The following is a 15,789-nucleotide window of genomic DNA, read 5'->3' as shown; positions in this document are numbered from 1 at the left end:
GTCCTGAGTCTGCCCTGCTCCACTTGTCCACATGTCCGTGGTTAAGTGGACACTGGGTACAACTGCATTTTTTAGGACACTGGTGACTCTTTTTCTGACGTCTGCGTACATTTTCGGTATCGCCTGCCTAGAGAAATGGAACCTAGATGGTATTTGGTACCGGGGACACAGTACCTCAATCAAGTCTCTAGTTCCCTGTGAATTAACGGTGGATACCGGAAACACGTTTCTCACCATCCAGGCTGCCAAGGCCTGAGTTATCCGCTTTGCAGCAGGATGACTGCTGTGATATTTCATCTTCCTCGCAAAGGACTGTTGGACAGTCAATTGCTTACTGGAAGTAGTACAAGTGGTCTTCCGACTTCCCCTCTGGGATGACGATCAACTCCCAGCAGCAACAACAGCAGCGCCAGGAGCAGTAGGCGTTACACTCAAGGATGCATCGGAGGAATCCCAGGCAGGAGAGGACTCGTCAGACTTGCCAGTGACATGGCCTGCAGGACTATTGGCTTTCCTGTGTAAGGAGGAAATTGACACTGAGGGAGTTGGTGGTGTGGTTTGCAGGAGCTTGGTTACAAGAGGAAGGGATTTAGTGGTCAGTGGACTGCTTCCGCTGTCATCCAAAGTTTTTGAACTTGTCACTGACTTCTGATGAATGCGGTCCAGGTGACGTATAAGGGAGGATGTTCCTAGTTGGTTAACGTCCTTACCCCTACTTATTACAGCTTGACAAAGGCAACACACGGCTTGACACCAGTTGTCCGCATTTCTGTTGAAATAATTCCACACCGAAGAGGTGATTTTTTTGGTATTTTGACCAGGCATGTCAATGGCCATATTTGTCCCACGGACAACAGGTGTCTCCCCGGGTGCCTGACTTAAACAAACCACCTCACCATCAGAATCCTCCTTGTCAATTTCCTCCCCAGCGCCAGCAACACCCATATCCTCATCCTGGTGTACTTCAACAGTGACATCTATAATGTGAAGATCAGGAACTTGACTGTGGGTGCTTCTTCCAGCACTTGCAGGGGGCGTGCAAATGGTGGAAGGAGCCACCTCTTCCCGTCCAGTGTTGGGAAGGTCAGGCATCGCAACCGACACAATTGGACTCTCCTTGGGGATCTGTGATTTAGAAGAACGCACAGTTCTTTGCTGTGCTTTTTCCATCTTAACTCTTTTAAGTTTTCTAGCCGGAGGATGAGTGCTTCCATCCTCAGGTGAAGCTGAACCACTAGCCCTGAACATAGGCCAGGGCCTCAGCCGTTCCTTGCTACTCTGTGTCGTAAATGGCACATTGGCAAGTTTACTCTTCTCCTCAGACGATTTTGATTTAGATTTTTGGGTCATTTTACTGAGCTTTATTTTTTTGGATTTTACATGCTCTCTACTATGACATTGGGCATCGGCCTTGACAGATGACGTTGATGGCATTTCATCGTCTCGGCCATGACTAGTGGCAGCAGCTTCAGCATGAGGTGGAAGTGGATCTTGATCTTTCCCTATTTTTCCCTCCACATTTTTGTTCTCCATTTTTTAATGTGTGGAATTATATGCCAGTAATATACCAATAGCAATGGCCTACTACTATATATACTGCGCACAACTGAAATGCACCACAGGTATGGATGGATAGTATACTTGACGACACAGAGGTAGGTAGAGCAGTGGCCTTCTGTACCGTACTGCTATATAGTATATACTGGTGGTCAGCAAAATGTGCAAAACTGAAATGCACCACAGGTATGGATGGATAGTATACTTGACGACACAGAGGTAGGTAGAGCAGTGGCCTACTGTACCGTACTGCTATATAGTATATACTGGTGGTCAGCAAACTGTGCAAAACTGAAATACACCACAGGTATGGATGGATAGTATACTTGACGACACAGAGGTAGGTAGAGCAGTGGCCTACTGTACCGTACTGCTATATATTATATACTGGTGGTCAGCAAACTGTGCAAAACTGAAATGCACCACAGGTATGGATGGATAGTATACTTGACGACACAGAGGTAGGTAGAGCAGTGGCCTTCTGTACCGTACTGCTATATAGTATATACTGGTGGTCAGCTAACTGTGCAAAACTGAAATGCACCACAGGTATAGATGGATAGTATACTTGACGACACAGAGGTAGGTAGAGCAGTGGCCTTCTGTACCGTACTGCTATATAGTATATACTGGTGGTCAGCAAACTGTGCAAAACTGAAATGCACCACAGGTATGGATGGATAGTATACTTGACGACACAGAGGTAGGTAGAGCAGTGGCCTTCTGTACCGTACTGCTATATATATAGTTATACTGGTGGTCAGCAAAATTCTGCACTGTCCTCCTACTATATACTACAATGCAGCACAGATATGGAGCGTTTTTCAGGCAGAGAACGTATAATACTGGTGGTCACTGGTCAGCAAAACTCTGCACTGTCCTCCTACTATATAATACTGCTGGTCCCCAGTCCCCACAATAAAGCAATTAGCACACTGAGCACAGATATTTGCAGCACACTGAGCACAGTCATATATGGAGCGTTTTTCAGGCAGAGAACGTAGATATTTGCACTTGCAGCACACTGAGCACAGATATTTGCAGCACACTGAGCACAGATATTTGCAGCACAATTTGCAGCCGACTGAACATAGAAACTGAGAGGACGCCAGCCACGTCCTCTCACGATCACCTCCAATGCACGAGTAAAAAATGGCGGCGATGCGCGGCTCCTTATATAGAATACGAATCTCGCGAGAATCCGACCGCGGGATGATGACATTCGGGCGCGCTCGGGTTAACCGAGCAAGGCGGGAGGAACCGAGTTGCTCGGACCCGTGAAAAAAAAGGTGAAGTTCGGGCGGGTTCGGATCCCGAGGATCCGAACCCGCTCATCACTACTTATGATGTCACCACCGCATCTCCAATGCATAGGTCACGGCCCATGCACGATCGAGTCTGAGCCTCCCAGATGATCCCAGCGCTGCCTGGGCTCACAGTTTGATTTGAAGGTGCGCCTGCGGCAGTGGCTCTAGCTTTGCGGCACACCTTACAACCGATCATGGCACACTAGTATGCCGCGGCACACCGGTTGAAACTGCCTGCTATAGAGTAATACATGTGTTAAATAGTTTAAAGCTCACTTACATGTTGTTGAGTTTCAATGCAGCTGAAAAAACTGAATTGTGGTCTGAGGTGTGAGCTGCTTCAGCTGGGTGTAATGTAGCAATGATTGCAGTATACATCCAACATTCTACAACTGAGGTCAGCTTGTGCAGATTTTAAGGGGTGTAGTATGTTTTGCCGGCGGCCGGGTTCCCGGCGCCCAGCATACCGGCGCTGGGATGCCGACAGCGGGGTGAGTGCAAATGAGCCCCTTGCGGGTTCGCTGCGCTCGTCATGCTGCGGGCATGGTGGCGCGCTATGCATGCCATGCTATTTATTCTCCCTCTGGGGGGGTCGTGGATCCCCAAGAGGGAGAATAGTTGTCGGTATGCTGGGTGTCGGGATCCCAACAGACGGCATACTGAATACCACCTGATTTTAAGGTAGACCAGTAGTCACTCAGAAAGTGCACACCATAAATGTGCATTCACTTGCAAAAAATGCGTATGCCCCGCCTATCTAAAATCTGCATACGCCCACAACACGCCCCTGCTCGTAGTTTTTGCGAGTCCAGCCCTTTAGTACGCCTAGTTTTTGTAGTGTATACGCAGTTTTTGCTACATCTCAGAAGTTGTATTTTTTGTCTCAGATTTTACTTCATGCATGACTGTTGTGTGCGTATTTTTGCGATTTTTGCAGTTTTGCATTCCTCGTTGAAATAGCCCCATAGCCCTAAGTATGTGGTATAGGTTAGCGGTTGTGTTGCTCTAAAAGTGGACTCATATGATAGCAAAGAGAAAAGCCCCAGGGACCAAAATATGTAAATCTGAGTCTGGTCATTGTTAAATGTTTGATGGTATTTGCTAACTTTAAGTATTTTACATATTTACATTTTGTACAAACAATCTATGCATAGCATTCAGTATAAATATAATTCATTTTTATATTTATTTTACACTACAATACAAAAGATAAGCCTGTAATCTAATGAAGCTGCTTCTGCAGATGCTTGTACCTGTGTAGCTTGCCCAGTTCCCTCACGGCTTCTTAAATATCTTCTGTTTTAGCTAGAACAAACAAAACCATTATTTGCATTGAGTGCACAGAGGTGTCATTGTGTAATGTTATTCTCTAGCAGACAGCACAGCTCAGTAAATCTCCTTTGTACAGTATGGTCCAATGGATTAAAGAGCCATATTGTACAAATGTGAATTTGAAAAAGATTTTGCATAATAATTGCAAATGAACTTACAATTTATTTACTTAGAAATATGACTTAATTTTAATTTGGTCTCCTTAATATGGCTGCAGCTACTCACGAGAAAACATCAAATGATCAACTGCTCCAATATTGTATTCAGAGGCAGTAACTTTAGTAGTAGTTAGTTAGTAGTTCGTTTTCTTGAGTGTGCACTAATTAACTATTTATCTTTTTTTAAAGTTTGGATGAGGACATCTATTTTGATGATACAGTCGGGTACATGGCTCTCGGAGGCAGCAAGTATGTGGTCGGCATTGACGGATTCTTCGGACCTGTGAAGTATTATCGGCTGAGGGCTCTGCAGATGGATGAGGTGTGTGTGTATATATATATATATATATATATATACCGTTTTTAATATGTATTGTGAAGAGATCAAAGTAGGGGTGCCCTCTCCTGGAGTAGATGGGCACTTTCAAACAAACAGCAGCCAGGAAAGTGCACACCAGTCCAGGGGTTTCATGCAATCAAACTGTAGCTAGGTTTATTGTGCAGTACAGAAAACAGGAAAAATAAATCTTAGCACGTCTGGTCTCTAACTAACAAACAGGTTTCCTCTCTCAAAAATGGTAGGACCTAATGCCCCTTACATATGCATATGCACAATACTCATGGTCAGTTAATTAAGGTGTCTCATAACAAAACTGCTGCCTTTTCCCCTTAGTAATGAGACACTGAGGAACATCCTGACACACCTTCATTAGCCTCTACAGGTACAAATATTAATTACAAAAAAAGGGGGGTTAACCGAAGTTAAATCAGGCGCAAGGAGGGCTGTTGTGCTAATTTTGAGCAGCTGCTACACAAGCAGGACTAGTCAATCCTGCTAATACAGAAACAACAGATAGCAAACAAAGTAGCAGCGCTATATTCAACAATTGAAATATAAATCAACACAACGATAAATATCGATCTGGAACAAAATGGAGATGGGTGGACTGAAAAGAAAGGTACCAATTATTTATTAGCATAAATGATTAAAAGTGCACAACATTGTGAAGCAATGTTTAAAATACATTTAAAAATAATAATTAATATAATCGATATTCAGATCACCAGAAGGCTACTAGGTGTGTGTCCGTTCCTTAATTAATGTGGACATCAGATGAATAACATCAGAATGAACATTAGGGCTGATGGCACAGTCCTGTTGGTGATAGTTACCACAGTGATTACCGCTGGAGGGAAGGAGTCCTCTAGGTGGCGTCCCTTTGAATAAATGGGGTCTTTGGGATCCTTAGTCCTCACTAGAATTGCGGAGTCCTCAATGCTGAGTAGGTTTTTATGATATCACCAATGTGTGTTGGTCGTTCATCTGGTCATCTGTAAAGATGGTCAAAGTCCACTAAAGGTCCGGATATAGCTCTTACACTTTCCAAAGTAGGCAATGTGATCTGGAAAACCTGACGCGTTTCGCTGCAGGGCCTGCAGCTTTTTCAAAGGTGATCTAGTCAGTTTGAAAGTTGCCATATTTATACCCTAAAATGGCTGCTAATTGGTCCACACCTGTTCAGTCCACTCATCTCCAATTAATCGTTCCAGTTCACAAAACATATACATTTCAATGTCACGATATATTACAATCAACATTCCTTATTGATATATATTTAATTACACATTTTTATGTCTATATAACGAGGTTTATAGTGTTTTTTTGTATATTTAAAACACATCCAGGTTACTATAACAATGATTCAGTTCCGGGTCACTTCCCGATATTGCCTAGCAACCATAATGAACATATTTTATCTTTAGCGATCTTAGGTTTATTGGTATATATCTTCTCTTTTTCATACTGTTTGATTAGTCACAATCTTTATTTCTTATTTCTATTCTATATTTTAACAGTGTTTATGATTATTCTAAATATGTCATTTGTATGCAGAATCGTCACTTCCGGTCGCGAGAGGGGGCTTTGTGGGAACCCAGTAGCAAAAACATTAATCTGTAACTGGACCCCTAAGTCTCGCCTCTGGCTCTCGGCCCATATATATTCCCGGAGTCTTAAATCACCTCTGCGACTTTTACCTACGGGAAGAGACCGTATCTGTATCACTGATGTGAATACAGAATACGTCACTTCCGGTTGCGGCGTAAATCCCCGGTCCGTGTCTAGGCAACCATAAACAAATGGTTGTTACTAGCTCACGGACTGCCTTGAGGGAATCCCCATCACATCTATATGGAAGAGACAAGGAAACACATCGTTTTGACGTATCTGTGTTACTAATATGAACACAAAATACGTCACTTCCGGTCGCGGCAAAAATCCCCGGTCCGTGTCCAGGCAACCATAAACAAATGGCTGTTACTGGTTCACGGACCTCATTGAGGGGATCTTCGTCACCCGCCTATAGCACATCACAGAGAACACATCACTTCCGGTTACAGAGGGTAATCCCAATCTGTAACTAGGCAACCATATACAATTGGCTATCTAGATCGTTATGAAACCACTTTTCTTTGGTAATTTACCACCATAAAGAGGAGAAAGAGAGAGGAAAAAATCCCAGAGTCTAGAATTTTTTCTATATAATTATAGGCAGATTCTTTGGAAAACATATCGCATCTAATTTTGTTTAATAAACAGTGTTTAAGTTTCTGATTGTGTTTAGCTTCACTTCTTTCTGTAACAAGGAAAGAATTTAATCTGTGCCATATAATTCATTTTATGTAGCATTAATCCTATTAAAGAAATATGGTGCTAGTTTCTAGTTATTTTAACATCAATATTGAAGATTCATTTATATAATACCCATTCCAATTTATGTGAATGTCATTTACCTATGTGTGGAGGGTAAGTATGTGAATCATAAAAGGGGAGGGGGGGGGGGGGAGGGGGAGGGGGAGGGGGGGGGGAAGGAGGAACAGAGTAAAAATCATATTTTAAATTATTGTATTTAATTCTATTGACTCATGTAGTCCCTCTGGAAATATGGTGTTCATTTTGAACATCCATAAAGCCTCTTGTTTACACAACTTTTTATATCTATCCCCTCCTCGTAGGGTTTTTGAAATATGTTCTATACCAAAAAGTTTTAAGCCTATTGGGTTGCCCTGATGATATATACTGAAATGTTTTGATACACTATGTGTCTGTACTTTTTTTATTATATTTCTGCGATGTTCTAGAAATCGTGTTTTTAAAGTCCGTGTAGTACGGCCTATATATTTTTTATTGCAGCTACAGCTAAGTAAATAGATCACATAAGGGGTCTCACAATTAATAAACTGTTTAATTTCATAAAATTTTCCAGGTTCATCTAACTGAATCTTATGAGTTTTATTTTGAATAAAATCACAAGTAATGCATCTATTCTTTCCACATTTGTAACATCCCTTTAGGTTATTTAGCCAGTTGACATTTTCGACACCTCCATTGGTGCAAGGCATAATAGATTTTAAGTGGCTCGGTGCTAACAAGTTTTTTAGGGATTGGTTCTTCTTAAAGATGAAATATTAATTAGCCTGATCTTAGGCTGAAGACCTGAAATGGGCCTAATGGATAAAGGCCGCCCTCTCTCTCCATCCATACCACCCGTAAACCTTATTCGGCTTTTACTAAAGCCCAAAATCTAACCAAGGGGGTTATTCAATTTGTCCCGAGGGTGCCGGGTGTTAAGTATCGGTGCCGATGGCTATTTAATTGGCCCCAATAAGCCGGGGCACGCGCCGCGGCTCATCAGGGGTATTGCTTCACCTGCCACCAGCAGGCGAAGCAAAATGCCCGATAACAGCCCCGTTTTCATCCGAAAACAGGGCTATTTCACCCGAAAACACACAGGTTTCACTGAACCTGTGTGTTTTCGGGTGTAAGAAGACTTGTTACTAGCCAAGCAAATTAAATAGCCCGACCGCAGCACCCGAAGAAACATCGGGGGTTTTTACTCACGTTGTCTCTTCGGGCCAAATTGAATATCCCCCCAAGTCTATTTTGCAGAAACAGAGGTTTTCCTAGGGGGTTTAAATCATATAGGTTAGAAACCTGAGATAAAACATATCTCCCGTTTAGAACTTTACCAGTGCTTTTATCACAGTATATATGGCCACTAAATGACTAAGGGGGAGATGTATTAAGCATTAAAAAGAGTGAAGAAGTTGCCTATGGCAACCAATCAGCTGCTCTGTATCATTTTATAGTATGCAAATTATAAATGTAACTTCAGTGCTGATTGGTTGCCAAGGTCAACTTCTCCACTCTTTTCACTGCTTAGTACATCTCCCCCTCAGTACTGCCTGCTCTCCAACAATGTCCAGGAGATTCCAGAATTAGGGAGATGTGTCCTGGATTCCTGATACAACAAGCAATTATGCCCCAGCGATGTCTACCAGCCTGCATACTTGGAGGAGATATGCCATATGCCGTGGCGACAGAGATAAATTTGTGAAGCACTACTAATTTCAGTGCACACTGATTGGGCAGAGGAATGATATCATCATGCACATTGGTGTTCTCACTCGATAGTGTCATCATGTTTATTTTTACACTGCAATTTGCACTACTAAGCTCAACCATTACAGTACATGCACTGTGCTTATAAAATAATAACCAACTTTGAGAAATAAACAACAATCCTATGACACTGTCTGTCTGCCAAGTGATGCCAATGACGTATAACCACTGCTAATGTAATTATTAGACTGACACACCTATGTACATACTGCAAAATGGCATCATGATTATTCAGTAGAAAGTACTTTATTTCTCATTTCTATTTGTTTTAATGCAGCTATCGAACCTTCTCCCAGAACATGAGATATACCATCAGATAGGAGATTACTATAGCAGGTGTATGAATGTAAAAGACATAGTGCGGCTGCATTCTGTAATGCGTCTGGAGAACCGCAACATGGAAACCAAGTGTAAGTGCAGCGCGTGCAACTAGTACCAGTAAATACATTATGTAGCTGTAACTATAAATCCGTCTGTATAAGCATGGTATGGATAATTCCTGCCTTGTGTACTTAAGCAGTGGCACGTTACTTTGTTTGTATGTGATTTTTCATTGGCACATTTCAAGCATGAAACTTACCTGTGAAAGTTTTGGATAATACTGTATATGTAATTCATTTACAGGTGCAGCTAGGAACTATTACAAAGACCTATACCTAAAATATGGAAATAGACCTACTTCTAATATGGATCCTTGGACAAAAGAGGACCACAATAAATATAGCAATCTGTTCAGGCTGTTGAGCTCTTCCGAGTGGATCTCCTGGGGTAAGAATTGCCTTAATGCATTATCTTTAGTGTTCATATGAAGATGTTCAAGCATGTGCTACAGATCTGTCCTCATTTGTCTTTGCTGCATTCGCGCCAAACGGCCCCACGTAGCACGCCAGGTCGCGTGAGAATCTCCTAGTGTCAGGCGTCTTTTTTGCTTATTTTTTGCAGAAAGTGCATCTTAGTCGCAACTTAATGCAACTAGGACACAAGAGTAGACTGTGCTGATTAATTTGATATATGACTCTTGTTTATCTGTGTGTGACTGAGTCTCTGAATCTGTACACGAAGTGCTACAATGTAACAGCCGCAGCCTTTTCACAATACAAGTTTTGTTCTGCTCCGTATACAGACTCATTTGCACACAATATACAAGTGTCATATATCAAATTAATCAGCACAGTCTCCTGGTGCGTACTAGTTGTGTTGCGACTATGACTCATTTTTGGCAAAAAGATACCTGATGTTAGCAGAGTCAGACGGGATCTAGCGGCTCACTCGCACCAGGCATCTTGCACTGTATGATGTATTGGGGCTGGATGTATGAGGACACATCTGTTTCGACTGTTATAACAAATCCTATCAAAAACTACCTAGCAGTGCGAGGGACCAAAGGCATTCTCTAATGTGAAATGTAGCAAGGACTCCCATTGGCTTTATAAACTGGTGTCAGTCTTGCATGATAGACGCTCCAAACGGAATACATATGTGTTCCTGGCGGACAGGATGCCGGCTGTCAGTATCCCGACAGCTGCATTCCATCCACCAGAATGCCGTCAGTGAAGCGAGAGCTACGAGTCCCCTTGCAGGCTTGGTGGCTCACTGCGCTCTCCACAGGATCTATTCCCACTCCATGGGTGTCGCGGACACCCAAAAATTGGAATAGCCCTTCTAAGCCGGTATTCCGGCTGTCGGCATTGTCAGCAGTCGTGATCCCAACAGCCAGCAAATTAATTGCCTCTCCTTCAAACACCCCCTGAAAAATCACCCATGCCCAACCATTGTTATTTTGTAGGGTCAGAGCAAAAAGGTTTTTTTTTTTTGTTTTGTTTTTTACATATAGAAAATGGTGCAGAGTCGCCAGAATGGATTTTCGAGGTGAGCACATACTGTATAGAATTGTGTTTTGATGAAGATCCCAAATGGTCACAACTATATAAACAATGACTGTTTATCAGTTCCTGTGGCTGTCAGTGTAGTGCAGGCAGAGCCGGCCATAGGTATAGGCAAACTAGGCAATTGCCTAGGGCATTTGGTATGCCTAGGGGCATCAGCAGCTTCTGCTGATTAAAATGATATGCGGCATGCCTATATTCTGTGTGCAGCATTTCATATGCAGATACAGCCACAGTCTCACACAGTATATATGCATGCTGCATATCAGTTTAATCAGTAGAAGCTGCTTGTGCATCCTAGCCACATAGCAATGCAAATAAGATGCATTTTCATAAAAAAATGTGCCTGACGTTCAAATTGAGGCAAGATTTATGAGGACACATCTGTATCCAAGCAGAGGCAGAGGTCACAGTGTTAGTGGCAGTGTGAGTACTGTGTGCATGTGAGTGGGTTGGTTGTGTAGTAGTGTTCAGAATATGTGTAAGGAGCATTATGTGTGTCATGTAAAAATTCATTAATAATGTGTAACATATGTGCAAGGGGCACTATGTGTGTCATTATGTGTATAAGGGCATTAATAATGTGCGGCATATGTGTAACAGGGTACTATTGTATGTGTGTCATTATGTGTATAGGGGCACTAATAACCTGCAGCAAATGTGTAGGGGGCACTATGTGTGTCATTATGTGTATAAGGGCATTAATAATGTGCGACATATGTGTAACAGGGTACTACTGTATGTGTCATTATGTGTATAGGGGCACTAATAATGTGCAGCAAATGTGTAGGGGGCACTATGTGTGTCATTATGTTTATAAGGACATTAATAATGTGCGGCATATGTGTAAGGGACATTACGTGTAAAAGGGCATTAATAAATGTTGGCATAATGTTTAAGGCACATTATGTTTATAAGGACATTAATAAGGACATTAATAATGTGTCTCATAAGTGTTAGGGGCATTACTGTGTGGCATTATGTGTTTAAGGTGCTCTACTATGTGGCGTTGCGTATGTCAAGGGCACTACTGTTTCGTCTAATGTGAATAAAGAGCAATAGGGTGTGGTGTAATGTGAATAAGGAGCAATTCAGTGTGATGTAATGTGAATAAGGGGCACTACTGTGGCGCAATTTGAATTGGGGGTACCATTGTGTGGCCATGCCCCTTCCCAGCAAGAACATGCCCCATTCTGGGCTGTGTGCCGAATGTGCCACTGTTCTTATTTAAAATATAGGGGGTAGGAGTACCAAAATAAGGACTGCTATGGATGAGGGGTGATGGTGCTGGGAAAGAAGTGCAAGGTCCGAGGCGGAACCAGCGGTGGTGCTAGGGGGCACCAGCCAAAATCTTGCCTAGGGCATCATATTGGTTAGGGCCGGCTCTGAGTGCAGGTTATTATTCAACGTTTAGGGGTTGTTGTATAAAGTAGTGAAAAGCTCGGAGAAGTGGACCGGTGATAGCAACCAATCAGCTTTGAGGTAGCATTTATCAAGTACATTCTATAAATTGATTGCTGAGTGGTTACTGTAGGCAATTCTCCACTCTTTTCACTGCTTGATGCAGCAACCTCAATTCCTTGTATGACAGAATCCTCTGCATTTCCTTGTTACAGCTGACAGTAGCACATTGCTCTGCACGGACAACTGCAGAAGTTGATGATCTGCATTGGACACTGTTTCCATATGCTGCTGATTATGGGGCTCATTCAGACCCGATTGCTGCTGTGCATTTTCACACATCAGCAATCAGGTCTGAAATGCGCTGCAGTGCGCTGGCACATCGCTGACAGCTGACTGCTGTCATAGCCTAGCGATTGCCTCTGCCTGATTGACAGGCAGAGGCGGTCGCTGGGCGGTAGGGTGCGAGCACGACGGCGCTTGGCCGTTGTTTTGTGGGCGCGGTCCGGCCAACGCAGGCGTGGCGGGGGTGGGCCACAGCGGTTGCGTGACGTCACACGCAGCCGCTCCGACCAGGGCAGTGATGAGTAGCTCCCGGCCAGCACGCAGGAGCTGCGCTGGCCGGGAGATATTCCTGAAGTACAAAAGCATTGCCGCTCTGCGATGCTTTTGTACTTCTGCAGGGGGGTGAAGGGGGTCGGGCCTGACATGCGGGGCGGGCTAGCCCTGTGCTGGGCGTCCCCCCACATGTCGGTGTGTCCGATCGTAGCCCTGCTCAATTCTGCAGGGCTACGATCAGGTCTGAATTAGGCCCTATAGCTGGTGTGGCATTCTGTCAGCTGCTGTATAGTCCTCTGCTGGTGTGTAGCCCTTTAGACCTTAATGTGTGACCAAATTAGAAACAAATCCTAATTTTGGAAACAGCTCTTGACATTGGGCATGGGACACAGTGATGAGATCAGCCATGTTTGGCTTGATGAACTACATTTAGTTGCTTAATTAACTTATCAATGTCATGAAAATTGTAATGAGAACTTTGATGTTAGGAAATACCAAGTAATCTGTCCCATATCTGATGTGAAATCTGCTGTGACCCCAGTCGGCTTATTTAATGAATATTATCAGTTTCCTGGTAGAATGATAAAGATCATTAGTTACCAGTTACCATGTCAGCTTTTTTTACTATTATTTAATATGTAATCAGATCAGTGGTGCTGAGGTTTTTTACATGATGTTCTGCACCATTCTACTAATATTTATTTTTATTTTTTTAGACTTTGCAAATGATCCAGTTGTTCAGTTTGGTAAAAATATATTTGAAGTTGCAATGAAGAATTTATCTTCCAGTTTTCATCACCTCAGTGCTGTTGTTCCCACCCTGCTGGATGCCAGCTGCAGTGGGTACCATAAAGCATCGTACATGCTTGCCATTATGTATGAGATTGGTCTAGGTGTGCCTACTGATCCAGCTCAGGTTGGTACCATCCATGGAAAACTTGTGTGGGTACAGATGTGATCTCATACACCTAGTGTCTGTACGCCATATGGTGAGAGCTGTCTGGTGCGAATAAGACACCCCGTGAGGAGTAGCGTACCATACTTCTATGTACATTTTGCTTCCTATACGCATCAATGACGCAGTGAAACACCATTCACAGTGCACTTGAGACACTAGGCTGACACATTAACCGTACAGGTAGCAAGTTGCGGATGAAGCACAACGGAACTTGGTGTAAGAAAAAACATCAGAGCTTTTTTACACAGATTCAGACTGAGGGCAGGATGTAATGCCGCACGGACGTTTTTTTAATGGGGCAATCACTTAAAGGCAAAAACATGCCTTGTAAGTGATTGCCCCCTTTAAAATAATGTCGAGTTCGTCTGGCATCCCACACAGCCGCAGAACTCCAGCGGCATTACATCCGACCCACAGTTGCACATAGGTGTACAAATGTCGCACATCGTAATTCATCAGTGTAACCTAGAAAAGTAGTTTTGTATATAGGGGGTGATGGGGGGGGGGGGGGGTGTAATAGGGTGTGAGTATCAGGAAGTGAGAGATTTTGTGAGAGTTCTCCGGCTTTTTTAAAGTGGCAATCATTTACAGATGTAGCCACGCTCATCTGCGCCCCGGCGTGATGAGACGATCCTGGGTGCAGGAGTGTCTATGATGCGCACGTTCCCCATTTTCATGAAAGAGAGTGTCTCCGTACGCTGCCTCGGCGCAGCTAGATGATCCGGCAAGAATGCACGCCTGTGATGTAGCCACGCTAGATGTGCGTGGGCTACATCTGTACATGGCAAAACCAGGTTGATTTTGCCATGTAAATAATTGCCACTTTAAAAAAAAACCTCACAAAATCCCTCACTTTCTGATTCTCACACCCTATTACATTTTCCCCCACATGTTTTGTTTGTTTTTGAAACTAACAGCGAGATAGACGCTTGTCGCAGCTGAGTCACCCAGGACCTGGCGCACTGAGGGGGGCTATTTGGCGCAGCTGAGGGGACATCTGTATATATGCAGTATATATTGATATTTCTCTATCGTCCTAGTGGATGCTGGGGTTCCTGAAAGGACCATGGGGAATAGCGGCTCCGCAGGAGACAGGGCACAAAAAGTAAAGCTTTAGGATCAGGTGGTGTGCACTGGCTCCTCCCCCTATGACCCTCCTCCAAGCCTCAGTTAGATTTTTGTGCCCGGCCGAGAAGGGTGCAATCTAGGTGGCTCTCCTAAAGAGCTGCTTAGAAAAGTTTAGCTTAGGTTTTTTATTTTACAGTGAGTCCTGCTGGCAACAGGATCACTGCAACGAGGGACTTAGGGGAGAAGAAGTGAACTCACCTGCGTGCAGGATGGATTGGCTTCTTGGCTACTGGACATTAGCTCCAGAGGGACGATCACAGGTACAGCCTGGATGGTCACCGGAGCCTCGCCGCCGGCCCCCTTGCAGATGCTGAAACGAGAAGAGGTCCAGAATCGGCGGCAGAAGACTCCTCAGTCTTCTTAAGGTAGCGCACAGCACTGCAGCTGTGCGCCATTTTCCTCTCAGCACACTTCACACGGCAGTCACTGAGGGTGCAGGGCGCTGGGAGGGGGGCGCCCTGGGAGGCAAATGAAAACCTTTTTTGGCTAAAAATACCTCACATATAGCCTCCGGGGGCTATATGGAGATATTTAACCCCTGCCAGAATCCGTTAAGAGCGGGAGACGAGGCCGCCGAAAAAGGGGCGGGGCCTATCTCCTCAGCACACAGCGCCATTTTCCCTCACAGAAAGGCTGGAGGGAAGGCTCCCAGGCTCTCCCCTGCACTGCACTACAGAAACAGGGTTAAAACAGAGAGGGGGGGCACTAATTTGGCGTTAGAAATATATAAAAAAGATGCTATAAGGGAAAACACTTATATAAGGTTGTCCCTATATAATTATAGCGTTTTTGGTGTGTGCTGGCAAACTCTCCCTCTGTCTCTCCAAAGGGCTAGTAGGTCCTGTCCTCTATCCGAGCATTCCCTGTGTGTGTGCTGTGTGTCGGTACGTGTGTGTCGACATGTATGAGGACGATGTTGGTGAGGAGGCGGAGCAATTGCCTGTAATGGTGATGTCACTCTCTAGGGAGTCGACACCGGAATGGATGGCTTATTTAGGGAATTACGTGATAATGTCAACACGCGCCAAGGTCGGTTGACGAC

At 44.0% G+C, this 15,789-nt stretch overlaps 1 protein-coding gene across 2 annotated transcripts in view; it reads left to right on the top strand.

The window, feature by feature from the left end:
* SEL1L3 (SEL1L family member 3) overlaps positions 1-15,789 on the top strand; it is a 169,572-nt gene that overhangs the window by 37,956 nt on the left and 115,827 nt on the right. For both annotated transcript variants that reach the window (XM_063922085.1, XM_063922077.1), the window contains exons 7-10: positions 4,544-4,676; positions 9,094-9,226; positions 9,441-9,584; positions 13,378-13,577. In XM_063922085.1, the coding sequence (XP_063778155.1) occupies positions 4,544-4,676; positions 9,094-9,226; positions 9,441-9,584; positions 13,378-13,577 (610 nt within the window). The remainder of the gene's footprint in view (positions 1-4,543; positions 4,677-9,093; positions 9,227-9,440; positions 9,585-13,377; positions 13,578-15,789) is intronic.

This window comes from Pseudophryne corroboree, chromosome 1 (assembly GCF_028390025.1).
Source record: "Pseudophryne corroboree isolate aPseCor3 chromosome 1, aPseCor3.hap2, whole genome shotgun sequence".
Classification (NCBI taxonomy): Eukaryota; Metazoa; Chordata; class Amphibia; order Anura; family Myobatrachidae; genus Pseudophryne; species Pseudophryne corroboree.
Note: the sequence above shows the minus strand (reverse complement) of the source record. Positions and strands in the feature narration are given on the sequence as shown.